The sequence below is a fragment of the Saimiri boliviensis genome, chromosome Y (assembly GCF_048565385.1).
Source record: "Saimiri boliviensis isolate mSaiBol1 chromosome Y, mSaiBol1.pri, whole genome shotgun sequence".
Lineage (NCBI taxonomy): Eukaryota > Metazoa > Chordata > Mammalia > Primates > Cebidae > Saimiri > Saimiri boliviensis.
In genome coordinates this window covers 20721583-20749033 of record NC_133471.1, presented here as the reverse complement: position 1 = coordinate 20749033, position 27451 = coordinate 20721583, and the positions used below count along the sequence as shown (strand labels likewise).

The window sequence follows — 27451 nt, the reverse complement described above, 5'->3', positions numbered from 1 at the left end:
TTCTTCTTTCAGTCAAACTCAGCGAAGTCCCCACATACTTTATCGCCATGACTTAATCAACCAGCTTCAACAAAATCACGCTTTAGTTACTTTGGTAGCAGAAAATCTTGCAACTTACATGAATGGCATCAGATTATATGCTAGAGGTAAGTATGATAAGCTAAAATTAACTATGGTTCTCTGATTTTTTGTTTTGCCTGAAATGTTAATAACCTAAGAAATGACAATTTTACCTTCTTTTTGTTTTGCCATAAATGTTAATAACCTAAGAAATGACTATATTTATTTTTGAATGAGAAAAAATAGAAGCGGATTGATATTTCAGATTGCATCTCAAATCTTACTTAAATTCTAGGTCAGCTTTCCCATGTCTCCTTACTGATACTTCTTGTTATTGTCATCTTTAATACTTGGAAATTCGGCCTTTTTTGCCTTTTTGTCCCTGTAGTGGGTTATAATTCTCTTGGGTACATTTGCTATATACTCTAGTCATTTAACCTTTGCTCTTTTTTTGGGGTGAGGGGTTAAAGTCCCACTGTGTTGCCTAGGCTGAAGTGCTATGGTGCAATCTGAATTTGTTGCAATGTTTGCATCACAGGCAGAAGTGATCCTCCTACCTCAATCCCCTGAGTAGCTAGGAACAAAAGCACCTACCACTATGCCCGGCTGTTTTGTATTTTCAGCAAAGACAGGGTTTTGGCGTGATGACCAGGCTCATCTTGAACTCCTGGGCTCAAGCATTCCTCTTGCCTTGGCCTCCCAAAGTGTTGGGATTGTAAAGTGAGCCACCACCCCGTCTTCATTTGTTACTAATTTTGCCTTATTCTATTCTTACATATAATACAGTTTTTCATAATTCTGAATTACTGTTATCTATTGTTTAAAGAGCTTATTAGAAATTCACTAGATTTGTGATCACTAGATGTTGTTGTTAGTTCTCAAACTATGAAATATTTTAAAACTGTTTGCTTTTTACATTATGCTTTTCAACAATTAGCCTTTTAGTATATGCCATGTGGAGACCTGTCTTCGCATGTTGAAGATTAATTCCAATGTTATTTGTCCTCTGACAGTTTTAGTACATTTGTGTCACACAGTAGTCTTTCTACATGTGTAACTGTATGATCTTTCCTCAAAATTAGAAACACTGCTTCCCAAGTAGAAACACCTGCTTTTAGAAACACGTGTTTCCCAAATTAGCCATTTCATAGGCCCAGTTTTTATAATTATAGAGAAGAAAAACTTTTATTATCCAATGTTGAAGGTAAGATTTACCAATAATACTAATTGATATACTATGTTAGTGTCTGTGGAATTCAATTGCTTATGTCGAAAATGTGGATGTTTGTATTATTAATTGAAAAAAATAGTAGAGTCTTGGTATGATTGAGTTGGTAAAAATCCTCAAGTTTTTACCTAATGCTTCCTTTAAAACTCACATAAAATAATAGAAAACTTAAGTTACTTTCAAATACTTGTAATTATTTCAGTGACTTCTGTTCCTTTCACGTTTTACACACTCTTTTCATCTTCGTTGTAGGGCTGTAAAAGTAATCATGCATTTCAGTCTTGCCCGTGAGCTTCAGAAGCTTGAAGGCATAGTGGTAGGACAGGCAAGGCCATGTATGCATGTAACCAATCTTGCTGAGTTATCAAGAGCCGCCAAAACTAATTAAAGGAACATAAAATCTACATGCCGTTCTCTTAAATTCTGTATCATCTGAAGCCTTGTGCCTTTTTGAAGAAACAAGGGCCCTCCCAGAAGACCTTCCCCAAAAGTGATCACAAGTAGATACTTACTCCAATGATAATTTTATTGATTTTGGGGTGCTTTTATCTGTAATTGTATTGTTATTGTCAGTAATTGAAGACATAATTTCCAATTCAGCCAAGAGAAAAGGCTTAGGTGCATTCTAGCCTCACTAGGGTGCTCTATTTATTCAAATTCCACTTAAGTTCATATATATATGTACACACACACACACACACACACACACACACACACACACACATATCTATGGTACTTTAGATTCTGGGATACATGTGCACATCATGCAGAATTACTGCATAGGTACATACATGGCAATGTGCTTTGCTGCCTCCATCCCCCTGTCATGTATGTCTGGAAATTCTACCCATGTTCTCTCTCCCCAACCTCCCTACCCCCCACTGTCCCTTCCCTAGACCCCCTCAACAGATCCCAGTTTGTGATGCTCCCATCCCTCTTTGTCCATGTGTTCTCATTGTTCAACAGCCACCTATAAGTGAGAATATGTGCTGTTTGATTTTCTGTTCTTGTATTACGTTGTTGAGAATGATGGTTTCCAGATTTACCCATGTCCCTACAAAGAACATAAACTCATCATTTTTTATGGCTGCATAGTATTCCATGTTGTATGTGTCACAGTTTCCATGACCAGTCTATCATCAGTGGGCATTTGGGTTTGTTCCACATCTTTGCTATTGTAAATTGTACTACAGTGAACATACATGTGCATGTGTCTTTATAATAGCACAATTTATAATCATTTGGATATATACTCAGTAAGGGGATTGCTGGGTAAAATGGAATTTCTATTACTAAGTCCTTGAGGAATCACTACACTGTCTTTCCACAATGGGTGAACTAATTTACACCAAGAGTCTAAAAGTGTTCCTATTTCTCCATATCCTCTCCAGCATCTGTTGTCTCCAAATTTTTTAATGATTGTCATTCTAATTTTTTAATGATCGTGTGAGATGGTATCAATGTGGTTTTGATTTGCATTTCTCTAATGACTAGTGGTGATGAGCATTTTTTTATATGTTTGTTGGCCTCATATATCTCTTCTTTTGAAAAGTGTCTTCATGTCCTTCACCAACTTTTGAATGTGTTTGTTTTTTTTTCTTGTAAATCTGTTTTTTTAGTTCTTTAGTAGATTTTGGATATTAGCCCTTTGTTAGATGGGTGGATTGTAAAAATTTTTTCCCATCCTCTTGGTTGCTGGTTCACTCTAATGATTGTTTCTTTTGCTGTGCTGAAGCTCTGGAGTGTAATTAGATCCCACTTGTCTATTTTGGCTTTTCTTGCCAATGCTTTTGGTATTTTGGTTATGAAGTCCTTGCTCATGCCTATGTCCTGAATGGTTTTGCCTAGGTTTTCTTCTAAGGTTTTTATGGTGTTAGGTGTTATGTTTAAGTCTTTAATCCATCTGGAGTTAATTTTAGCGTAAGGTGTCAGGAAGGGGTCCAGTTTCTGTTTTCTGCACATGGCTAGTCAGCTTTTCCAATACCATTTATTAAAGAGGGAATTCTTTCCCCATTGCTTGTTTTCGTCAGGTTTGTCAAAGATCACATGGTTGTAGATATGTGGCATTGCCTCTGAGGCCTCTGTTCCATTCCATTGGTCTATCTCTGTTTTAGTACCAGTACCAAGTTGTTTTGATTACTGTAGCCTTGTAGTATAGTTTGAAGTTAGGTAGTGTGATGCCTCCAGCTTTGTTCTTTTTGCTTAGGATTGTCTTGGCTGTTCGGGCTCTCTCATGATTCCATATGATGTTTAAAGTGGTTTTTTCCAGTTCTGTGAAAAAGGTCATTGGTAGCTTGATGGGGATAGCATTGAATCTGTAAATTACTTTGGGCAGTATGGCCATTTTCACTATATTGATTCTTCCTAGCCATGAACATGGAATGTTTCTCCATCTGTTTGTGTCCTCTCTTATTTTGTTGAGCAGTGGCTTGTAGTTCTCCTTGAAGAGGTCCTTTATGTTCTTTGTTAGCTGTATTCCTAGGTATTTTATTCTCTTTGTGGCAGTTGTGAATGGCAGTTCATTCTTGATTTTGCTCTCTTTAAGTCTGTTATTGGTGTATAGAAATTCTTGTGATTTCTGCATATTGATTTTGTGTCCTGAGACTTTGCTAAAGTTGCTTATCAGTTTCAGGAGATTTTGGGCTGAGGTAATGGGGTCTTCTAAATATACAATCATGTTGTCTGCAAATAGAGACAGTTTGACTTTTCTCCTTTCTTAATTTAATACCCTTTATTATTATTTTTTTCTTGCCTAATTGCTCTGGCTAGAACTTCCAATACTATATTGAATAGCAGTGGTGACAGAGGGCATCCTTATTTAGTGCAGGATTTCAAAGTGAATGCTTCCAGTTTTTGCCATTCAGTGTGATATTGGCTGTGCATTTGTTGTAAATAGCTTTTATGATTTTGAGATATGCTCCTTCGATGCCTAGTTTATTGCCAGATTTTAGCATAAAGGACTATTGAATTTTGTTGAAGGCCTTCTCTGCATCTATTGAGATAATCATGTGGTTTTTGTCTTTGGTTCTGTTTATGTGGTGGATTATGTTTATAGACTTGGGTATGTTGAACCAGCCTTGCATCCCCAGGATGAAGCCAACTTGATTGTGATGGATAAGCTTTTTGATGTGCTATTGCAATCGGTTTGCCAGTATTTTATTGAAGATTTTTGCTTCTATGTTCATCATGGATATTGGCCTGAAATTTTCTTATCTTGTTGAGTCTCTGCTGGGTTTTGGTATCAGGATGATGTTGGTCTCATAAAGTGATTTTGGAATGGTTTCCTTTTTTTGTATTTTTTGGAATAGTTTCAGAAGGAATGGTACCAGCTCCTCTGGTAGAATTCGGCTGTGAACCAATCTGTACTTAGGGCTTTTTTTTGGCTGGTAGGCTATTAATTGCTGCCTCAATTTCAGCCCCTTATTATTGACCTATTCAGGGTTTCAGTTTCTTCTTGGTTTAGGCTTGGGAGGGTGCAAGTGTCCAGAATTTATCCATTTCTTCCAGGTGTACAGCTTTATGTGCATAGAGTTGTTTGTAGTAATCTCTGATGGTAGTTTGTGTTTCTGTGGAATCAGTGGTGATAGCCCCTTTATCTTTTTTATTGCATGTATTTGATTATTCTGATTTCTTTTTTATTAATCTGGCTAGTGGTCTGTCTATTTTGTTGATCTTTTCAAAAAACCAGCTCCTGGATTTATTCATTTTTTGAAGGATTTTTTGTTTCTCTAGCTCCTTCAGTTTTTCTCTGATTTTAGTTATTTCTTGTCATCTTCTAGCTTTGAGTTTGTTTGTTTGTTTGTTTGTTTGTTTTAATCTTGCTCTGGCTCTTTCAATTTTGATGATAGGGTGTCAATTTTAGATCTCTCTTTGCTTCTCATGTGGGCATTTATTACTGTATATTTTTCTCTAGAGAGTGCTTTAAATGTGTCCTAGAAATTCTGGTATGTTTTGTCTTCGTTCTGGTTGGTTTCAAAGAGTATCTTTATTTCTGACTTCATTGCATTGTTTATCCAGTCAACCTTCAAGAGCCAGTTGTTCAGTTTCCATGAAGTTGTGCGGGTTCTGAGTTAGTTCTTAGTACTAAGATCTAATCTGATTGCCCTGTCATCCAAGAGACTGTTTTGATTTTGGTTCATTTGTATTTGCCTAGGAGTGATTTACTTCCAATTGAGTAGTCAGTTTTAGAGTAGGTGCGTTGTGGTGCTCAGAAGAATGTATATTCTGTAGATTTGGGGTGGAGAGTTCTGTATATGTCTATAAGCTTTGCTTGGTCCAGATCTGAGTTCAACTCCTGGATACCCTTTTTAATTTTCTGTCTTGTTGATCTGTCAGATATTGACAATGGAGTATTAAAGTTTCCCACTATTATTGTGTGGGAGTCTAAGTCTCTTTGTAAGTCATTAAGAACTTGCTTTATGTATCTGGGTGCTCCTGTATTGGGTGGGTATATATTTAGGATTGTTAGCCCTTGTTGCATTGATCCTTTTACCATTATGTAATTCACTTGTCTCTTTTGATCTTTGTTGGTTTAAAGTGTGTTTTATCAGAGATGAGAATTGTAACTCCTGCTTTTTTTTTTTTTTTTCTCTCCATTTGCTTTGTAAATTTTTCTCCATCCCTTTGTTCTGAGCCTTTGTGTATCCTTGCATGTGAAATGTATTTCCTGGATACAGCACACTGATGGGTTTTGGCTTTTTATCCAGTTTGCCATTCATTATCTTTGACTGGGGTATTTAGTCCATTTATATTTAAGTTTAATATTGTTATGTGTGAATTTGATCCTGCCATTTTGATGCTAGCTGGTTATTTTACCCATTAGTTGCTGCTTTTTCTTCATTATGTCAATGCTGTTTACTATTTGGTATGTTTTTGGAGTGGCTGGTACTGGTTGTTCCTTTCTGTGTTTAGTGCTTCTTTCAGGAGCTCTTGTAAAGCAGGCCTGGTGGTGATGAAATCTCTACTTGCTTCTTCGCAAAGGATTTTATTTTTCCTTTACTTATGAAGCTTAGTTTGGCTGGATATGAAATTCTAGGTTGACGATTCTTTTCTTTAAGGATGGTGAATATTGGTCCCCACTCTCTTGTGGCTTGTAGGGTTTCTGTGGAGAGATCTGCTGTGAGTCTGATGGGCTTCCCTTTATGGGTAACTCGACCTTTCTCTCTGTCTGCCCTTTGCATTTTCTTCTTCATTTCAACCTGGTGAATCTGACAATTATGTGCCTTGTGGTCGCTCTTCCTGAGGAATATGTTTGTGATGGTGTTCTATTTCCGGGACTTGAATATTGGCCTCCTTTCTAGGTTGGGGAAGTTTTTCTGGATTATATCATGAAGAGTGTTTTCCAGCTTGGATTCATTCTGTCTGTCACATTCAGGTATCCCTATGAAATGTAGATCAGGTGTTTTTACATAATCCCATATTTCTTGGAGACTCTGCTCATTTTTTACTCTTTTTTTCTCTAATCTTGCCTTCTCATTTTATATCCTTGATTTGATCTTCAGTCTTTGATATCCTTTCTTCCTCTTGATTATTCAGCTATTGAAACTTGTGTATGCTTTGCAATGGTCTCTTGTTACGTTTTTCAGCTCTAAGCTGTTTATTCTCGCCTGCATTTCATCAAACCTTTTTTGAAGGTTCTTAGTTTCTTTGCATTTGGTTAGAACATGTTCTTTTAGCTCAGAGAAGTTTGTTATTACCCACTTTCTGAAGCCTCTTCTGTCACTTCATCAGACTCATTCTCCATCCTGCCTTGTTCCCTTGCTGGTGAAGAGTTGTAATCCATTGGAGGAGAGACTTTCTGGTTTTGAGTGTTTTCATGCTTTTTGCACTGGTTTCTTCCTATCTTTGTGGCTTTATTACTTGTGGTCTTTGTATTTGGTGACTTTTGGATGGTGTCTCTGAGTGGATGTCCTTTTTGTTGATGATGAAGTTATTTATTTCTGTTTTTTGTTTTCCTTCTAATAGTCAGGCTTCTTTGCTATAGGCCTGCTAAGGTCCACTCCAGAGCCTGCTTGCCTGGGGATCACCTACAGTGGCTGCAAAACAGTAATAATTGCTGTCAGTTTCTTCTTCTATTATCTTCCTCCCAGAAGGGTACCCAAGAGATGTCACTTGTAGCTCTTCTTTATGAGGTGACTCTTTGGATATACAAGGGTTGGGGAGCTTCTTGAGGAGAAGTCCGTCCCTTATTGGAGCTCAGTTGCTGAGCTGTGAGCTCCATTATTCTTTTCAGAGCTGTTGGGCAGGTGTTTAAATCTGCTGTAGTGGAACTCATAACCACGTTTTTTCCCCAGGTGCTCTGTCCTGGGAACATGGGGCTGTATGTTTAAGTTCCTGACATGCTTTTGCCTTCTTTCTGTGATTCCCATCCCAGGGAGGATGTAGCCTAGTCACAGTCTTCCAGCAGAGGTGTTCCTGAGCTGCTGTTTGCTCTGCCCACCTGCTGTGTGAACTTCCTTGTGGTTTTGTTTATAGAGGTAGTTAGGGCTGCCTCAGTAATGGCAGACTGTCTCTGTAATGGCAGATTGCCTTGGTAATGGTGGGACCACCTTGGTAATGGCGGATTGCATTAGTAATTGTGGACTGCTTCGGTAGTGGTGGACTGGTTTGATAATGTCAGGCACCTTTCTCCCCACAGAGCTGGATGTCCTGGTTCCAGCTGTGCTTGCTGTGAAACTCTCAATCCAGAGCATTTCAGATTGCTGGTCCTTGTGGTGGTGGAACCAGTTTAGCCAGATCATCTGGCTCTCTGTTTCAGCACCCATTTTTTTAGTTGAATGGGTGACTCTGTCTCCCAGGCATTCCAGGCACCAATTGAAACAGCCACCCAGATTTGTGTGAGTTTTTGTGGGGAGATCCACTGTGTCAGCCAAAACAGCCGTGCTGGAGACTCCTGGTGCTTTTCCACCTGGGAATCTTCTTTTCTGTGGGCTATAAAAACTCCTTTGGAAATTCGGTGATCATGCACCCTCTGCATTGTTGCTGGGAACTGCACTCCAGAGCTTTTCCTATTAGGCCATCTTGGATCAAAGACCTAGGATATTTTTTTAAAGCGTGGCTTTTATATTAAATTCATATTTTGTTTGAGTATTACCTTTTTGAATACGTGTGGGTTTTTCTTGCTGTTGTTGCTGTTTTGTTTTTGAGACAGCTCTTGCTCTATTGCTCAGGTTGGACTGCAGTGGTGGAATATCATCTCACTGCAGTCTCCACCTCCCTAGTTCAAGTGATTTCCCTGCCTCAGCCTCTCCAGTAGCTGAGTCTACAGAAGTGCACCACCATACCAGGCTGATTTTTTTGTATTTTAGTGGAGATGAGTTGTCACAATTTGGCCAGGATGGTCTTAATCTCCTGACCTTGTGCTCTACTTGTCTTGGTCTTAGAAAGTGCTGGAATTATAGGCATGAGCCACCGTGCCCAGCAGAATAATTCTGTTTTTGGAACAGTAGCTTTGAATGTAATCTTTGCTTTTAAAAAGTTGCTTACTCTCCAGGTGCAGTGGCTCACACCTGTAATCCCAGCACTTGAGGAGGCGGAGGCCAGTGGATCATGAGGTCAGGGAATCGAGACCATTCTTGCCCTGTCTCTATGACAAATAGAAAAATTAGCATAGAGTGGTGCCTGTAGTCTCAGCTACTCAGAAGGCTAAGGCAGGAGAATTGCTTGAACCCGGGAACATAAGTTGCAGTAAGCTGAGATTGCACCACTGCATTCCTGCTTAGCAACAATGGAGACTGTTAAAAAAAACAATATTTTTAGTTATAAGGACTGAGATTTTCAACCAGTAGATGATGTTAATAAAGTAAATAAAAAGCATTTTTCTATTTTTTTTTTAAATAAAGATTCCTAACATAGGCTAGACGTAGTTTCCAACACATTGTAATAAACATAATGCCAAGTTAAGTTTTTCTGAATATCTGAGACTGTTTGAGCCATTCATACCCTGGCGATTGAGATGCTCAGATGATAACGTAAAAATGCAAAAGCATTTTCTCTCATTTTGATTTTTGTGAGTGAATAACATAGTGCTATTTTTAATGATGGAATACTTTGCCTGCAAAGAAGGAAGGAAATTCTTTACCTACAAAGAAGGAAAGAAACCAGAAGGAAGCATGATGGGAACAAAATCATAGGCTGTTTTCAAAAGTTGCTCTAGTGTATGTGATGAATAAATAGGGAGTTTTACTAAAAAGTTACTTTTGTTAACATGTTCAGGAAGTTAAATTTTTCTTTTGACCCTGTAAAAAGTGACTGTATTTTTGTGGGAATAAAGGATATAAAGAAGCATGCCACAAGTATAAGTTGCCTGTTAATGAGAATGATTATTAATTTAAGAATTTTCTTTTACCTAAGTCAGTAATAATGTGGATAGGCTGCCTGTGGTGTGGCACACACCTGTAAACCCAACACTTTGGGAGGCCAAGGCAGGTGGATCCTAAGGTGAGGAGATCAAAACCAGCCTGGCTAACATGGAGAAACCCCGACTGTAGTAAAAATAAAACCTAGTGTGGTGGCATGTGCCTTTAGTCCCAGCTACTCAGCAGGCTGAGACAGGAGAATCCCTTGTACCGGGAGGCGGAGATTGCAGTGAGTGAGTCAAGATTCCCTCCTGCACTCCAGGAATGGCAGTGATCTGGCAACAGATCGAGACACCATCTCAAAAAAAAAAAGAGATATATATATATAAAATAAAATAATGAGGTGGATATACATGTGTATAATGCCTAATTTTTGGTTTATTTGCAGATCATGAAGACTATGATCCACAAACAGTGAGGCTTGGAAGTCGATATAGTCATATTCAAGAAGTTCAAGAACGACTAAACTTCCTTAGGTTTGTTTCAAGTATCAGTGGTGTTCTTTTAAGGCACTGCAGTGTTAATACAGTGTTATTCCATATACTTTGGTTTTTCTTTTTGTGACAGGGTCTCATTTTGTCACTCTGTCTTGAGTACATTGGGGCAATCTAGGCTCGCTGAAGCCTCAGGCTCTCCAAGGTTAGGTTATCTTCCCACTTCAGCCTTCCAACTAGCTTGTGAATCTTTTAGTGATGATAGACAAAAGGAACCTTTAACTGTATAATAACATTATTTTAGATGGAACAAGGAAAATTGTCTGTCTTTTAAGTCAAACCTGTGTTCCAAACTGAATTTACTCAGTAATACATAGCTTTTAATGATGTCTATTTGTTTATATATGCATATAGCTTGAATAATGAGAGATATCTTAAAAATGCAGTTGCCATACCATAGCAAGAAAAGTATTCCAATAATAAGTATGCTAAGAAAAGTTGTCAGAACTGTTTATCAGTGTTTCATAAAACCTTTTGAATTCATTATTTTTCTCTATTGATTCTAGAATTAGTTTTCTTTTTACAGACCATGTAATTTTGTTTCCTGATGAATCAGATAATAATTTATTCGACAGTGTTTATTTGACATACAGTCTGTTTTCTATTCAGTCAGTTTGTAACTGGTAAGAATTTTATGGTCTGCCAGATTGATCTGGCCTTTGTAGAGACAGTTGTTTATATTTTTGTTTATATAATTTCAGTTAGCAAAATATTGAAATCCAACACTTTCAGTACCTTTTTTTAATCCACGTAGAAAACAGTCCACCTCTTAATATGGAATACCTCTTCCACAGTGAATTGTTGTTTTTCATGAGAGGAAAAATGAGTTAGAATCAATTCATACCATTACTAAATTTCAGAATTTGATGATCGTCCAGAGTTCCTGTTCCAGTACCACAATTAATCAAAGTGGAAAGCTGTTAAGAGTTAGTGCCAGCTGTATATATTTGGCCTTATTTGCTAATCACTATATTCATCATAACAACCTGTGAGGCAGGTGTTACTCTCCCTGAGCTTTCATTTGGAGAAAAATCATATAGCTGGTATCCGATAAGAGACTGGACTACCCATACAGACATTTTAAAAAGTGTCTGCCTTATGACACCAGTGATTTCTCAGACATTTTTATGTTGAAACCTTAGTTTACAAACTGCTGTGTTTCATCATGCCAGATCTCTTGTTGCTCATTTATAAATTAGGATGACAGACATAGATTTCGTCTAGAAGGTAGAGAAGTAGACTTAATCTGGAAGGTACCTTCAGCTCACAGAGATATTAACAACTTAAAAGTAAGTTCTGGAAGAAGAAACTTAATCATGTTAAATAAAAACAACACATTCTTTTTGGGAATAAAGCCACTATAATTTTGTTAACTACATGTGAAGTTATTACTCAAGTTAAAATATGCTTATTTTGTTAACTGCATGTGAAGTTATTATTCAAGTTAATATATGCTTATTTTTCCTTTCACCCTCATTCATAGAAATAGTAGACAGAGTAACTGGAAGAGTGCCATTCATCTACACAGCCAACCGAATGAAACTACTTGAAGCAGACTCATCATTGTTTTATTGTAGTGAACTAACGATTAGTGAAACAACTAAAAAGCTCTAGGACATCACTGAGGATGTACTAGTGATTACAGAGATAGACATAATTTTTAATTACTGGTAGATTATTTTGTTTAATGTGGCTAGTTATTAAGTACTGTATTTCCAGAAATGTGATCATTTTAAGCAGCTTTAATTAATGGTGTATTTATCTCTCAAAGTAATTTAGTGTAATACCTTATTTTGCCATGATATGATTTAGCAGAGAGCTAAATCAGTAGTGAGTTTTAGGAGGTGAACCTGAAAGTGAGGAAAAATCTTCTTACTTAGGTCACATCATTTAGCAAAGTTCTGTAGTTTTGTAGCTGCCTTATATATATTTGTTAAGCAAATGAATAACCGAAATGTTTCAAATTCCAGATATGCGTTTAACAAATAAAGTCTTTGGTAAGAGTTAATATTTTTAAAGTTGTGATTAAAAGGTAATTATGGTGAAAATATTATGTTATAAATGTCAAAACTTGCTTTGCAGGAAAAACTTTGTAGACCCTAATTACTAATTTTTGTTTTTCCAAGATTTTTACTGAAGGATGGCCAACTGTGGCTCTGTGCTCCTCAGGCAAAACAAATATGGAAATGCTTAGCAGAGAATGCAGTTTATCTTTGTGATCGTGAAGCCTGTTTTAAATGGTATTCCAAATTAATGGGTGATGAACCAGACTTAGATCCTGATATTAATAAGGACTTCTTTGAAAGTAATGTGCTTCAGCTTGATCCTTCTCTATTAACTGAAAATGGAATGAAATGCTTTGAAAGATTTTTCAAATCTGTCAATTGTCGAGAAGGGAAACTAGTAGCAGAAAGAAGAGCCTATATGATGGATGATTTGGAATTAATTGGTCTAGACTACCTTTGGAGGGTATGTGAACAGTAAGAACTTTTGTTTGCTAAGCATTGTGCATGATGTCATTAAAAAAAATTTAAGCATCATAATTTGCCTGAGAATTTTATATATATATATATGAAACAGTTTGAAAAACACTGATTTATGTATATATATAATTCTCACACACATTTTTATATATATGTATATATGTGTATATATGTATATATGTATGTGTATATATATATGTTTATATGTATGTATATATATGTATATGTCCTGTTTCGATGCTTGTCCTAGAAGTCTAGGTGTGCAAGCATAATTGCTTTTCTTTACTTTCTTATATTTTATTACTTTTTAAAGAAAATATATTATTTAAATATTTTAAAAATAATACTATTTATTACTGGGTTTTTTGTCTCACCCTGTTGCACTCAAGATCTGTCATCCTTTTCAGATGTATAGAATTACAGTAACTCTCTGCACACTAAACAGCACTTCTTTTATTCTCCCTTCCTTCATGGAAGTTAGTCTCTCTCTTTTTATATAAGATAGATCCTGAAGTTTATGTATATTTGATGTTGAAATGAATGAGGTACAGAGGAGCAGACTATTACTAGGTTATGTTGAGCAAAGGTGTTGCTTACACTGATTTCACTTTATATATATTTATTGATACTGTTTAGGTATTGATATTTTTCACTTTATATAAATTTAAATAGCTGAAGAGTAAATGTTACATGATCCTAAAGCTAATATATCTTGTTGCCATCTTTATTAGTGTGTAATATATCTTGTTGCCAGCTTTAAATATCTAACATGTTCTGTCACAGCTTATATTTTGGATTTTATTCTGTGAACAAACTTTATGTAAAGTGAGAAGTTTCCAGTGGTGTTCTATTAAAACCAGTAGTTTTTAAGCAGTTTTAGCTAGTAGTAACTCCTATAAATTAAAAAATTATATACAGTTGAAGTAAGAGAAAAAAATTTGGTTTTCTTTGCTCAGTTTCCTATTACTCATTTCCTTTCTCTCTTCAGACTTCCCAAAATTTCATTCCTGAAATATTCTTAAGGCACAAGGATTCTAAACATAGTTTGAAAAACACTGATTCATTAAATGTTTGGTAAAGATGTACAAAAATTGCTGAGTCCAAAAGGATAGTTGTATTTTAAATAGTATTTCTTAAACTGTTTTTTTAATCATACTTGAATTACGCCTTAAAAACCTCACAGCTTGACTAACAAGTTGCTGAATTAGATTAATTTCATTTAACTACTTAATCGATTATTTAAATATTTGAAGTATTTTGTGTCCTTTTCATTCTTAAGCAGACAGCTTTATTCAGAAAACTTGCATTATGTATTAATCTTTCAATTTTTAAGATCACTTATTTTAAGTATCAAAATCACTTTATCTTTAAATTATTAAAGATTATATTAAAATAAATAAGGATATGATTTATATTTAAATACCAAATTAAACTGTATCTTGAATGATTTTAATTCTGTAATATTTTTGGAACCAGGTTGTGATTCAGAGTAGTGATGAGATTGCTGACAGAGCTATAGATCTTCTTAAAGAGATATACACAAACCTTGGCCCAAGATTAAAAGCCAATCAGGTAAGAATTGAAGTGCTTAAAAAGATCCACAACAGTTGGGTAAAATTGTTTGATAGTATGGTAGTATCTTTTTTAACCTGAAAATAACTAGAAAATTTTTAATATTTAATCTACTTTTCTGCTTTACACAATGGTAACTAAAGCAGTGTTGCTTTGATAATTATCCTTAGGTGATTGAAATAATTTTGAATGTAATTGTACATTTTCATGTGTTGAGACGGCCAGAATTTTGTACTAGTTTGTTTGGCCTTTTGTCTAGGCATTTGTTTTTGTTTGTTTGCCTTTCTGAGATAGGGTCTCACTGTCACCCAAGCTGTGGAATGCTGTGGTGCAACCACAGCTCAGCCACAGCCTAAAACTCCCAGGCTCGAGCTATCCTCCTGCCTCTGATTACAAGTGCATACCAACACACTCAGCTAATTTTTTGGTGTTGTAGTTGTTAGTGGTGAGACCTTACTATGTTGCCAGAGCTAGTCTCTAATTCCTGGACCCATGCCATCTTCCCTCACTGGCCTCTCAAAGTGCTGGAATTATAGGCATGAGCCACTGAGATTGACTGGACATTCACATTATTATTATTATTTTTTTTGTAAATGGAGTTTCCCTGTTGTCACCCAGGCTAGAGTGCAGTGGTGCTATCCCGGCTCCCTGCAACCCTTGCCTCCGAGGTTCAAGTGATTCTCCTGCCTTAGCCTCCCAAGTAGGTAGGATTGCAGGCATATGCCAACACACTTGACTAATTTTGTATTTTTTTTAGTAATGATGGGGTTTCACCATGTTGATCAGGTTGGTCTCGAAGTCTTGGCCCTCAGTGCCTGCTTCAGCATCCCAAAGTGCTGGCATCATTAGGCATGAACCACCTCGGCTGGCTGACGTTTTTAATAACAAAATTTGTTTATACTTGCTAATTTTCACACAATGAGTTTCCTTTTTAGGAAACTTGTGTTTTATCACTGTATCAATATACTATTATTGAGTTACCTTTAAGTCAACACTTTACTGATTTTGATTAGATTGATGTCACATTTTATTTTTGTGTTTGTAAGCAGCATGAAATTACAAGTTGAATTATCTGTATTTGGCCCATTGTTTGTAGGTGGTTATCCATGAAGACTTCATTCAGTCTTGCTTTGATCGTTTAAAAGCATCATATGATACATTATGTGTTTTGGATGGTGACAAAAACAGTATTAATTGTGCAAAACAAGAAGCCATTCGAATGGTTAGAGTATTGACTGTTTTAAAAGAGTACATTAATGAATGTGACAGTGATTATCACGAGGAAAGAAGGATTCTGCCTATGTTCAGGTTTGTGTGAAATTGATCTGTAGTGTTAATTTACAATTATTTGATATTTTCTTAGAAAGTTATTTAGGAAAGTCATAATATGTAGGCTAAAAGGAAAGTTGAGGGTGTTTTAATTTCTGAATTCCAATGTTCTCCCCTTTAAAAACAGCTATATCTTTAAGAAAATGTAGGTGCTTTTTGATTGGGTAGATTTTTATTCGGATTTATGTTTTGTTAAGGTATTTTCACTCATTAGTTACAGTTCCTGTTTTATTTTTCCAAATTGTTATCATTCATTAAATGTGATAGAGTTATTTTGCATTTGATACTTGTTTTTTTAATTTGAATGTTCTTTAAAAAAAAGTTAAGAGCTGCTTATTCAGCCATTATGACAAGGAAGATTTTTAAATGGTGTTTGCTAAAATTTCTTCACATTTGAAAACTGAATCACCAGAAAATAGACTAATAGGCAGATATCGATATAACCATAAATTATATGCAAATTCTATAGCATGTGATATGAATAACAGTAGTATCATAAATATAACTAAAGTCAATTATGTATTAACTATTTAATGACAGTTCCAGTTTTGGGGAAATTTTATAGAATGGCTGCAGTGAGGTTTTTTAAAAAGTCTGATTACTTTTTTAACTGAAAAATGTAAAATTGCTTCTTAATGCTGTTTTTTATTTTGCATTTTACCTATCAGAAGAGTATAAAGCAAACAAGATTATACCAGTATAAATAATTCGGGGTATTTTTTGACACTTTCAGAATTATTTGACAGAAACATTCATTTTAGTATTTTTGTTGATACGTTCAAGTTGAATCTCATATTCCATATTTGATATTTGAAAATAGCCCTAGTGAGTTGAGCTTTTGTGGCATGAAAATAACTGAAGCATTACTTCTGTTTGTTAAAATTTATCGTTTAAGTGTGAAGATTTTCTTCTGCCTCCATAGAGACAAGATTATCAATAGAATTTGATTACTACATTTCCAAGATTATGATGTTTATTTACTGTTTAAAGGAAGCATGGTCAAAAGATCCTGAAAAACAAAAAATAAATTGTTTTAACTGTCATCCTCTGACTGAACAATGAAATATTAAATTTTCAGGGTTTTTTTTTTTAGTAGTCTGCTCAATATCATTATGCTTTTTTCTCTTTTTCAAATTGCTTTTATTTATTTACTTATTTATTTTTCAGAGCATTTCGTGGCAAACACCTCTCTCTTATAGTTCGGTTTCCAAACCAGGGCAGACAGGTTGATGAGATGGATATGTGGTCTCATACAAATGACACAATTGGTTCAGTACGGCGATGTATTGTTAATCGTATTAAAGCCAATGTAGCTCATACAAAAATTGAACTTTTTGTGGGTGGTGAGCTGATAGATTCTGAAGATGACAGAAAGATAATTGGACAATTAAACCTAAAAGATAAATCTGTAAGTAAATACAGTTTTTACATAAGTCATAAAACTTAAAGTGTTGAGGCTATGTTTTATTATTTAGTAAATGTCTGTTGAGCATCTATTATGTACAGACTTCTATGTTGGTATTTAGATTATAATAACCTTGAATAAAATAGGTGTCAGAATTTCAAGGACATACAATTAAATGATTATGATAGACAGTAATTTTTAAGCGTTTTTCTAAAATTAAAGCAAAACATGTATCTTAACCTTTCAATATATCTGATTTTTATTACTTGTAGAAATATTTTCCCTTGTCATTGCTACTAAATACACTGTTGCTTTCAGCTTATTACAGCCAAACTTACACAAATAAATTCCAGCATGCTGTCAAGTCCTGATAGCTCTTCTGATTCCTCAACTGCATCTCCTGGAAACCACTATAATCATTATAATGATGGTCACAATCTAGAGGTGGAAAGTTGTTTGCCTGGGGTGGTGAGTAACTCTGTGGAAAATAGGAAGAAATGTATAGAACAGTTCTTTTTCTTAGGAGCTTTGTAGATTCATAGAGATTCAAAAATGGGTCAAAATGTCAATGGTATAGTAGTCAACTGTTAAATTTGGAGTGAATTTCTTAGTTGCTAGAATTTATAATAAAAAGATGTAGGTAGAATTCATCTGTTAATACAGTTCTAGAAGATACTACTGTATTTTAGAACAGTTTTAAAGAAAAATATGAAGTTCTAAGATTCTTAGAAGTATATCTCATATGTAAAGAAATAACAGCTTCCATCTTTCTCAGCCTTTCCCTCAGCCTCTTAAAGATTGTGCCTACAGTTATACCAGGTACTTCATTATTAAACAGATTTGAGTCCCTGAAAAAATTGGATTACGAATTTAATTCCTGAGGGAGTGAGGTGCCTTTTGTATAATCAGCATCAGAGTGCTATGTGAAAGTACAGTTTACAAAACAATAGAAAAACTGTTAAAATGAAATTTCTCAAAGTATATTAGAAAGCTTAATATGTAATGTATTGATTTATTAAATTTGCATGATGAGTGTTGATTTATCAAAGGGAAAATAGTCATTTTGGGAAGTATAAATGGCATAAAGATGTGATTGATAATATTTGAAGATAGAGAATGGATAAATTTTCATTAACAAAAACCTTTTGTGGCATAATTTGCAGGTAAATATTTTGTACATTCTGTATTGCAGATAATGTCAATGCATCCCAGATACATCTCTTTCCTTTGGCAAGTTGCAGACTTAGGTAGCCACCTGAATATGCCACTTCTTAGAGATGGAGCAAGAATGGTCATGAAACTTATGCCACCAGGTAATAAAATTGGCTATCCTTCTGTTCCAAAGGAGGAATGCTGATAACTAGGTGGTGGTCAAAAGAGAAAGTTAAATTCTATACACAAATAAGATATACATTGTAGAATACTGTATAATACTGATCATGTGTCTTTCATACTATTGCCGATGAAAATATTTTCATGATGGGAAAATATTTAAGATCGTGTAATTTTCATGAAATACTTTTAGAAAACTAATACTTCAGAAAGTCTCAGGGTTCTATAAAGAATTGCCTTGAAGAACGATGCTTTCTTACCTGTCTGTCAAAGAATTTGCCTTCAAGGTTTAACCAATAAAATGAATATGCCATTTTTTTTTTCTAAGCACTATACCCATGCTATTTTTGTGTGTCAAGTTTTAGATGTTAAGTAGTGACTTGGGAAAATGTGTTTTTTATACGTTTCCACATCTTTACTCTCTGGTCATTTCACAGTTTTTGTTCAAATCTATATACACTCATTTTTAAGACAATGTTAAAATACTGCTATCTCCTAAGTTACTTATACCTGATTATACTAGATTTTAGTATTGCCTCTGTCATTTGCTTGGTTTTCTGTGGTGTGAATTACTAAATTTTCTCATATTTATTCCAATAACTTCTTAAAACAATTGTTCACATGGTCAGATGTGTTGTATTATGGTTCCCTGGAATATTTTATCATCCTGCTCCCATGTGCTTTGTTCTGTTTGATACAGCTATCATTCTGAGATTCTGTATACAGTTTTCTTTATGGTGATGTACTGGTGTTCGGGTGCTCCTTAGTCTTTCAGCTTAGTCACTCTTCATCTTGCTGAAGCACACCCTCTAAAAATTGATAAATGGAAAACAAGAATTTTTTTGTTAAGGCATTTCTTACCTCAATGTACCTAAATTTTCCTACATAAAATAGTTTATTATTTAGATTTTTGTTTGTTTGTTTGTTTGTTTGTTTGTTTTTTACTTGGAGTAGCTTGAACATAGAGTTCAAAGAAGAACATTTGCAGTTTCATGGCAGAATTGGCTGCTGGGATCACTGAACCTGTTGTGTCTTAACTTTCTCTAGAAGTTTTGTTTTTAATTCTTTAATTCTAAAATGTAATGATGAAGCGCCTTGGAATAGAAATTTTATTTTAATTGTTTGTTGTAAAGTAGTCGACAGATCTTGTTAGCTGAAAAAATAAGTTTCTTAGCTGTGAAAAAGTGGTATATTCTTTTAAACAGCATTTAATTTTGAACTTAATATCAATAAATGGCTTCTATTTCTTGGCCTACAAGTGAGTTTTCTAACACTAGGACCAAATCATTCCTTTACCTGATCACTGATTTGTTTTAGTGTAAAATGTTGCATAGAAGATAAAATATGGGCTCTCTAACATATACATCTGCCATATGTGTGTGTCTTCTGTACATATGCCTTGGAGATACTGGCGGTTCCATACCAGACCACCGAAATAAAGTGTATGTCTCAACAAATCAAGTCAGACAAGTTTCTTTGTTTCCCAGAGCACATAAAAGTTATTTTTACACTATAATGTAGCCTGCAAATGTGCAGTGTTATTATATGTTTTTTTTAAAAAAGTACACAGGAATTAAAAATACTTTATTACTAAAAAATAGTAACAGTCATGTGAGCCTTCAGCGAATTGTAACTTTTTGCCAGTGAAGGATCTTACTTTAACCTCAGCTGCAGCTGACTGATCACGGTGTTGGATGCTGAAGGTGGGGACCACTGTGGTTATTTCTTAAAAGGAGACAACAGTGAACTTTTCTGCTATTAACTCTTTCTTCTGCATAGATTTCCCTGTAGGTTAAGATAGTGTTTGATAATATCTGACCCCAAGTAAAACTTATTTCAAAACTTGAGTCAGTCCTCACAAACTCTGCTCCTGCTTTATCAGCTAAGCTAATATATTGCAATATTCTAAGTCCTTTGTTGTCTTTTAAACAGTATTCATGGCATTTTTTCCAGGAGTAGATTTCATCTCAAGAAACCACTTTCTTTGCTCTGCCATATGAAGCAAGTTCATATCTGTTAAAGTTTTATTATGAGATTGCAGCAATTCAGTCACATCTTCAGGCTTCACTTCTAATTCTAGTTCTCTTGTTATTTCCATTGTATCTGTAGTTCTTTCCCCTACTGATGTCTTAAACCCCTCAAAGTCATCCATCTTCTTCCAAATTCCTGGTAATGTTATATTGACCTCTTCCCATGAATCATGAATGTTGTTAAACAGATGACAGTCCATCAGATGGACTTCTAGAAAGGAAAATCCTTTTCAGAAGGCTTTCAACTTACTCTGCCCAGATTCAACAGAGGAACCTATCTGTGGTGGGTATACTCATACAAAACATAATTCTTTCTTCTTCTTCTTCTTTTTTTTTTTTTTTTTTTTTTTTTTTTTGGTGATAGTCTCGCTCTTACCCAGGCTGGAATTCAGTGGTACTCCACTTTTCAGGTTCAAATGACTTTTCTGCTAACTGCAACCTCCACTTTTCAGGTTCAAATGACTCTTCTGCCTCAGCTGGGATTACAGGTGTGTGCCACCATATGCAGCTAATTTATTGTATCATTACTAGGAATGTGATTTCACTGTTTTGACCAGGCTGCGTCCAAACTCCTGGCCTCAAGTGATCTGCCCTCCTTGGCTTCCCAAAATTCTGTGATTACAGTTGTGAGCCATCACTCCCAGCTATTCTTAAGCGATAAGATCAGAGTCACAATTACTCCATAGGCCACATAATGCATATTGTGTCAGCACGCAATGAAAACAACATTCATTTCCCTGTACATCTTCATTAGAGCTCTTGAGTGGCCAGATGGCTTATCAATCAACACTAAAACTTTGAAAGAAATCTTTTTTTCTGCACAGTAGGTCTCAGCCGTGGGTTTAGACTATCTTGTAAAAAGACACAGACTATCCTGTAAACAGATGGACTGTCATCTAGACTTTGCTATTTCTCTTGTAGGGCACAGACGAAGTAGATTTAGCATAATTGTTAAAGACCCTAGGATTTTCAGTAATGGTAAATAAATACTGGCTTCAAATTAAATTCACCTTAGCTCATACTGAGAGCCAGTCTGTTTTGTAAGCCTAGAAGCCAGGCATTAACCTCTTCTCTACATTTAAGAAAAGTATACATGGAGTCCTCTTCTATTACAAGGCAGCTTCATCTATACTGAAGATCCATTTACTGTAGACACCGTTGTTATCTTAGGTTGATATTCTAGGTAACTTGCTATAGATTCTTCATCATCACTTGCATCTCAACTTGTACTTTTATGTTTTAGAGATCTCTTCTTCCCTTAAACCCTGTGAACTAACCTCTGCTACTTTTTTTTTTTTTTTTGAGATGGAGTTTTGCTCTTGTTACCCAGGCTGGAGTGCAATGATGCGATCTTGGCTCACCACAACTTCCGCCTCCTGGGTTCCGGCAATTTTCCTGCCTCAGCCTCCTGAGTAACTGGGATTACAGGCACGTGCCACCATGCCCAGCTGACTTTTTGTATTTTTTTTTAGTAGAGATGGGGTTTCACCATGTTGACCAGGATGGTCTTGATCTCTTGACCTCGTGATCCACCCGCCTCAGCCTCCCCTAACCTCTACTACTTTTAAGCTTTTCTTCTGCAGCTTCCTTTTCTCTCCGCCTTTAAAGAATTGGAGAAAGTTAGAGCTTCACTCTGGTTTAGTCTTTGGCTTAATGGAAGGCATGGCTGATTTTGATCTATCCAGACACCTAAAGCTTTCTTCTTTATGATAAGATAATATGAAAAATTATGATATGATAATGAAAAGCTATAATAATGAAAATATGATAATAATGAAAAATATTGTGAGAATTGGCAAACTGTGACACAGAATGGCCACATGCTATTGAAAAAATACTGCTGAGAGACTTGCTGAATGCAGGGTTGCCAGCAAGTCTTATCAGCAGTATTTTTTTTAATGGCATAGTGAAGCAGAGCACAATAAAGCCATGCCTCCCTCCCTCCGTCTCTCCCTTTCTCTCTCTCCCTTCCTCATCCCTTTCTTGGCTCTCTCTAGTACTCTCTCTTGCTCTCTCTCCCTCTATGAGGTCAAACCAGTACCTCCAATTTCAGTCCATTCTACAAGCTTCCTTTTGTTTCTTTTCTCTTTCCTTATATGAAAGTTTTGTCTCCAGGAGTGGGGAACCTGACTGCATAATGATCTTTGATAAATTTGTTTGATTAATCTTATAGTTAACAATTATTTATCTTCTCTACCAACCTTTTCCTTGCCAAGATAACCTACCTCCTCTTCACTTAGCTCAGGCATCAGCCTCCAATACCAAGCTGATCTTTAAAAAAAAAAATATATATATATATATATATATATATGTGTGTGTGTGTGTGTGTGTGTGTGTATGTATAAAATTGCATTGTAGGTTTTGGGATACGTATTAAGAACATGCAGGATTGTTGCATAGGTACACACATGACAGTGTGGTGTGCTGCCTTCCTCTCCATCACCTATATCTGCAATTTCTCCCAGGTTATCTCTCCTCAACTCCCCAAACTCCAGTGTCCCTTCCCTAGATACCCGCCACAGACCTCAATGTGTGATGCTCCCCTCCCTGTGTCCATGTGTTTTCATTGTTCAACACCCACTGATGAGTGAGAACATGCAGTGTTTGATTTTCTCTTCTTTTGTCAGTTTGCTGAGAATGATGGTTTCCATCTTCATCCATGTCCCTACAAAGGACATGAACTCATCGTTTTTTATAGCTGCATAGTATTCCATGGTGTCTGTGTGCCACATTTTCCTTGTCCAGTCTATCATTGATGAACATTTTGGTTGGTCCAAGTCTTTGCTATTGTAAACAGTGCTGCAAGGAACATTCGTGTGCATGTCTCCTTATAATAGAACCACTTATAATCCTTTGGATCTATACCCAGTAATGGGATTGCTGGGTCAAATGTAATTTCTGTTGCTAGGTCCTTGAGGAATCACCACACTTGTCTTCCACACTGTTTGAACTAATTTACACTCCCACCAACAGTGTAAAAGTCTTCTGTTTCTCCACATCCTGTCCAGCATCTGTTATCTCTAGATTTTTTAATGATTGCCATTCTAACTGGCGTAAGATGGTATCTCAGTGTAGTTTTGATTTGCATTTCTCTGATGCCCAGTGATGATGAGTGTTTTTTCATATGTTTGTTGGCCTCACATATGCCTTCTTTTATAAAGTGTGTCTTCATATCCTTTGCCCACTTTTGAAAGGGCTTGTTTTTTTCTTGTAAATCTGTTTTAGTTTTTTGTAGATTCTGGATATTAGCCCTTTGTCAGATGGGTAGATTGCAAAAAAATTTTCCTGTTCTTTTGGTTGCCAATTCACTCTAATGAATGTTTCTTTTGTTGTACAGAAGCTCTGAAGTTTAATTAGGTTCCATTTGTCTATTTTGGCTTTTGTTGCCAGTGCTTTTGGTGTTTTGGTCATGAAGTCCTTGCCTACGCCTATGTCCTGAATGATTTTGCCTAGATTTTCTTCTAGGGTTTTTTTGATGTTAGGTCTTATTGTTTAAGTCTTTAATTCATCTGGAGTTAATTTTAGTGTATAGTGTCAGGAAGGGGTCCAGTTTCTGCTTTCTGCACATGGCTAGCCTGTTTTCCCAACACCATTTATTAAACAGGGAATCCTTTCCCCATTGCTTGTTTTTGTCAGGTTTGTCAGTTATCAGATGGTTGTAGATGTGTGGTGTTGCCTCTGAGAACTCTGTTCTGTCGATTGGTCCATATCTGTTTTGGTACCAGTACCATGCTGTTTTGATTACTGTTGCCTTGTAGTATAGTTTGAAGTCAGTTAGTGTGTTGCCTCCTGCTTTGTTCTTTTTGCTTAGAATTGACCTGGCTATGCGAGCTTTCTTTTGGTTACATATGAAGTTTAAGGTGTTTTTTTTCCAGTCTGTGAAGAAGGTCATTGGTAGCTTGATGGGGGTAGCACTGAATCTGTAAATTACTTTGGACAGTATGGCCATTTTCATGATACTGATTCTTCCTAACCATGAGCTTAGAATGTTTTTCCATCTGTTTGTGTCCTCTCTTATTTTGTTGAGTGGTGGTTTGTAGTTCTCCTTCAAGAGCTCCTTTACATCTTTATTAGTTGTATTCCTAGGTATTTTATTTTCTTTGTAGCAACTGTGAATGGCAGTTTATTCTTGATTTGGCTCTCTTTAAGTCTGTTATGGGTGTATAGGAATGCTTGTGATTTTTGCACATCAACTTTGTATCTTGAGACTTTGCTGAAGTTGCTGATCAGTTTCAGGAGATTTTGGGCTGAGGAGATGATGGGGTCTTCAAAATATACAATCATGTTGTCTGCGAATAGAGACAATTTGACTTCCTCCTTTCCTATTTGAATATCCTTTATTTCTTTTTCTTGCCTGATTGATCTGGCTAGAACTTCCAGTACTATTTTGAATAGCAGTGGTGAAAGAGGGCATCCTTGTCTAGTGCCAGATTTCAAAGGGAATGCTTCCAGTTTTTGCCCATTCAGTATGATACTGGCTGTGGGTTTGTCATAAATAGCTTTTATTATTTTGAGATATGTTCCATCAATACCCAGTTTATTGAGAGTTTTTAGCATAAAGTTTTGAATTTTGTTGGAAGGCCTTCCCTGTATCTATTGACATAATCATGTGTTTTTGTCTTTGTTTCTTTTTATGTGGTAAATTACCTTTATGGCGTTGCATATGTTGAACCAGCCTTGCGTCTTCAGGATGAATCCTACTTGATCATGATTGATACAGTTTTTGATGTGCTGTTGCAATTGCCAGTATTTTATTGAAGATTTTTGCATCTATGTTCATCATCGATATTGGCCTGAAGTTTTCTTTTCTTGTTGAGTCTCTGCAGGGTTTTGGTATCAGGATGATATTGGTTTCACAAAATGATTTGGGAAGGATTCCCTCTTTTTAAATTGTTTGGAATAGTTCCAGAAGGAATGGTACCAGCTTCTCTTTGAATATCTGGTAGAATTCAGCTGTGATCTCATCTGGACCTGGGCTTTTTTTGTGGTAAGCTCTTAATTGCTGCCTCAACTTCACACCTTGGTATTGGTCTATTCAGTGTTTCAGCTTCTTCCTGGTTAAGGTCTGGGAGGAGGTAAGTGTCCAGGAATTTATCCATTTCTTCCAGGTTTACTGGTTTATGTCATAGAATTGTTTGTAGTAATCTCTGATGCTGGTTTGTATTTCTGTTGAATCTGTAGTGATATCCCCTTTATCGTTTTTTATTGCATCTATTTGATTCTTCTCTCTTCTTTTTTATTAATCTGGCTAGTAGTCTGTTTTGTTGATCTTTTCAGAAAACACCTTCTGGATTTTTTGCTTTTTTGAAGGGTTTTTTGTGTCTCTGTCTGCTTCAGTTCTGCTCTGATCTTAGCTATTTCTTGTCTTCTGCTAGCTTTTGAATTTTTTTCCATCTTGCTCCTCTAGCTCTTTCAATTTTGATGATATGGTGCTCGATTTTACATCCTGCCTTGCTTCTCACATGGGCATTTATTGCTATGTATTTTCCTCTAGACACTGCTTTAAATGTGTCCCAGAGTTTCTGGTATGTTGTGTCTTCATTCTAATTGATTTTGAAGAACATCTTTTTTTCTGCCTTCATTTTATTCTTCATCCAGGTGATATTCAAGAACAATTTGTTCCGTTTCCAACAAGTTGTGTGATTTCTCAGTTAGTTTCTGTGTTCTAACTTGATTGCATTGTGGTTTGAGAGACTGTGTGTTATGATTTCCGGTCTTTTGTATTTGCTGAGGAGTGATTTACTTCCAATTATGGGGTCAGTTTTAGAGTAGGTGTTGTGTAGTGCTGAGACGAATGTATATTCTGTGGATTTGGGGTGGAGAGTTCTGTAAATGTCTATTACGTTTCCTTGGTCCAGGTCTGAGTTCAAGTCCTGCATATCCTTGTTAATTTTCTGTCTCGCTGATCTGTCTAATATTGATAGCAGAGTGTTAAAGTCTCCCACTATTATTGTGTGGGAGTCTAAGTCTCTTTGTAAGTCATTAAGAACTTGCCTTATGTATCTGGGTGCTCCTGTGTTGGGTGCATATATATTTAGGATCATTAGCTCTTCTTGTTGCATTGATCCTTTTACCATTATATAATGTCCTTCTTTGTTTCTTTTGATCTCTGTTGGTTTGAAGTCTATTTTACCAGAGGCTAAGATTGCAACTCCTGCTTTTTTTTGCTCTCGATTTGCTTGGTAAATTTTCCTTCATTCCTTTATTTTGAGCCTTTGTGTGTCCTTGCATGGGACATGGGTTTCCTGGATACAACACACCACTAGGTTCTTACTTTTTATCCAGTTTGCCAGTCTGTGTCTTTTGATTGGGACATTTAGCCCATTTGCATTTAGGGTTAATATTGTTATGTGTGAATTTGATTCTGCCATTTTGATGCTAGCTTGTTGTTTTGCTTGTTATTTCATGCAGTTTCTTCATTTTGTCCATGCTGTTTACGATTTGGTATGTTTTTGGAGTGGCTGGTATTGATTGTTTCTTTCTGTGTTTAGTGCTTCTTTCAGGAGCTCTTGTAAGGCAGGCCTGGTGGTGATGAAATCTCTTGAGTAATTGCTTGTTTGTAAAGGATTTTATTTTTCCTTCACCTATGAACTTAGTTTGGCTGGATATGAAATTCTAGGTTGAAGTTCTTTAAGAATGTGAATATTGGCCCCTACTCTGTTCTAGCTTGCAGGGTTTCTGCAAAGAGGTCTGCTGTGAGTCTGATGTGCTTCCCTTTGTGGGTAATCTAACCTTTCTCCCTGGCTGCCTTTAGCATTTTTTCCTTCATTTCAACCCTGGCGAGTCTGAGGATTATTTGCCCTGTGGTGGTTCTTCTTGAGGAATATCTTTGTGGTGTTCTCTGTATTTCCTTGAGTATAGGCCTCCTTGCTAGGTTGGGAAAGTTTTCCTGGATAATATCCTGAAGAGTGTTTTCCAGCTTGTATTCACTCTCTTCATCACATTTAGGTACGCCTATCAAACATAGATCAGGTCTTTTCACATAATTCCATATTTCTTGGAGGCTTTGTTTGTTTCTTTTCAGTCTTTATGTGTTGATCTTCAGCCTCTGATATTGTTTCTTTTGCTTGGTTAATTCAGCTATTGAAATTTGTGTATGTTTTGCCAAGTTATTGTGTTGTGTTTTTCAGCTCCATCAATTTATTTATATTCCTCTGTAAG

At 36.0% G+C, this 27451-nt stretch overlaps 1 protein-coding gene across 1 annotated transcript in view; it reads left to right on the top strand.

Annotated features, from left to right (window-relative positions):
- LOC141582937 (ubiquitin carboxyl-terminal hydrolase 9Y) overlaps positions 1-27451 on the top strand; it is a 236761-nt gene that overhangs the window by 125246 nt on the left and 84064 nt on the right. Inside the window, exons 17-24 of the mRNA XM_074392392.1 lie at positions 13-146; positions 10034-10121; positions 12266-12608; positions 14099-14194; positions 15291-15502; positions 16691-16931; positions 17247-17396; positions 18121-18241. Coding sequence (XP_074248493.1) covers positions 13-146; positions 10034-10121; positions 12266-12608; positions 14099-14194; positions 15291-15502; positions 16691-16931; positions 17247-17396; positions 18121-18241 — 1385 coding nt within the window. The remainder of the gene's footprint in view (positions 1-12; positions 147-10033; positions 10122-12265; positions 12609-14098; positions 14195-15290; positions 15503-16690; positions 16932-17246; positions 17397-18120; positions 18242-27451) is intronic.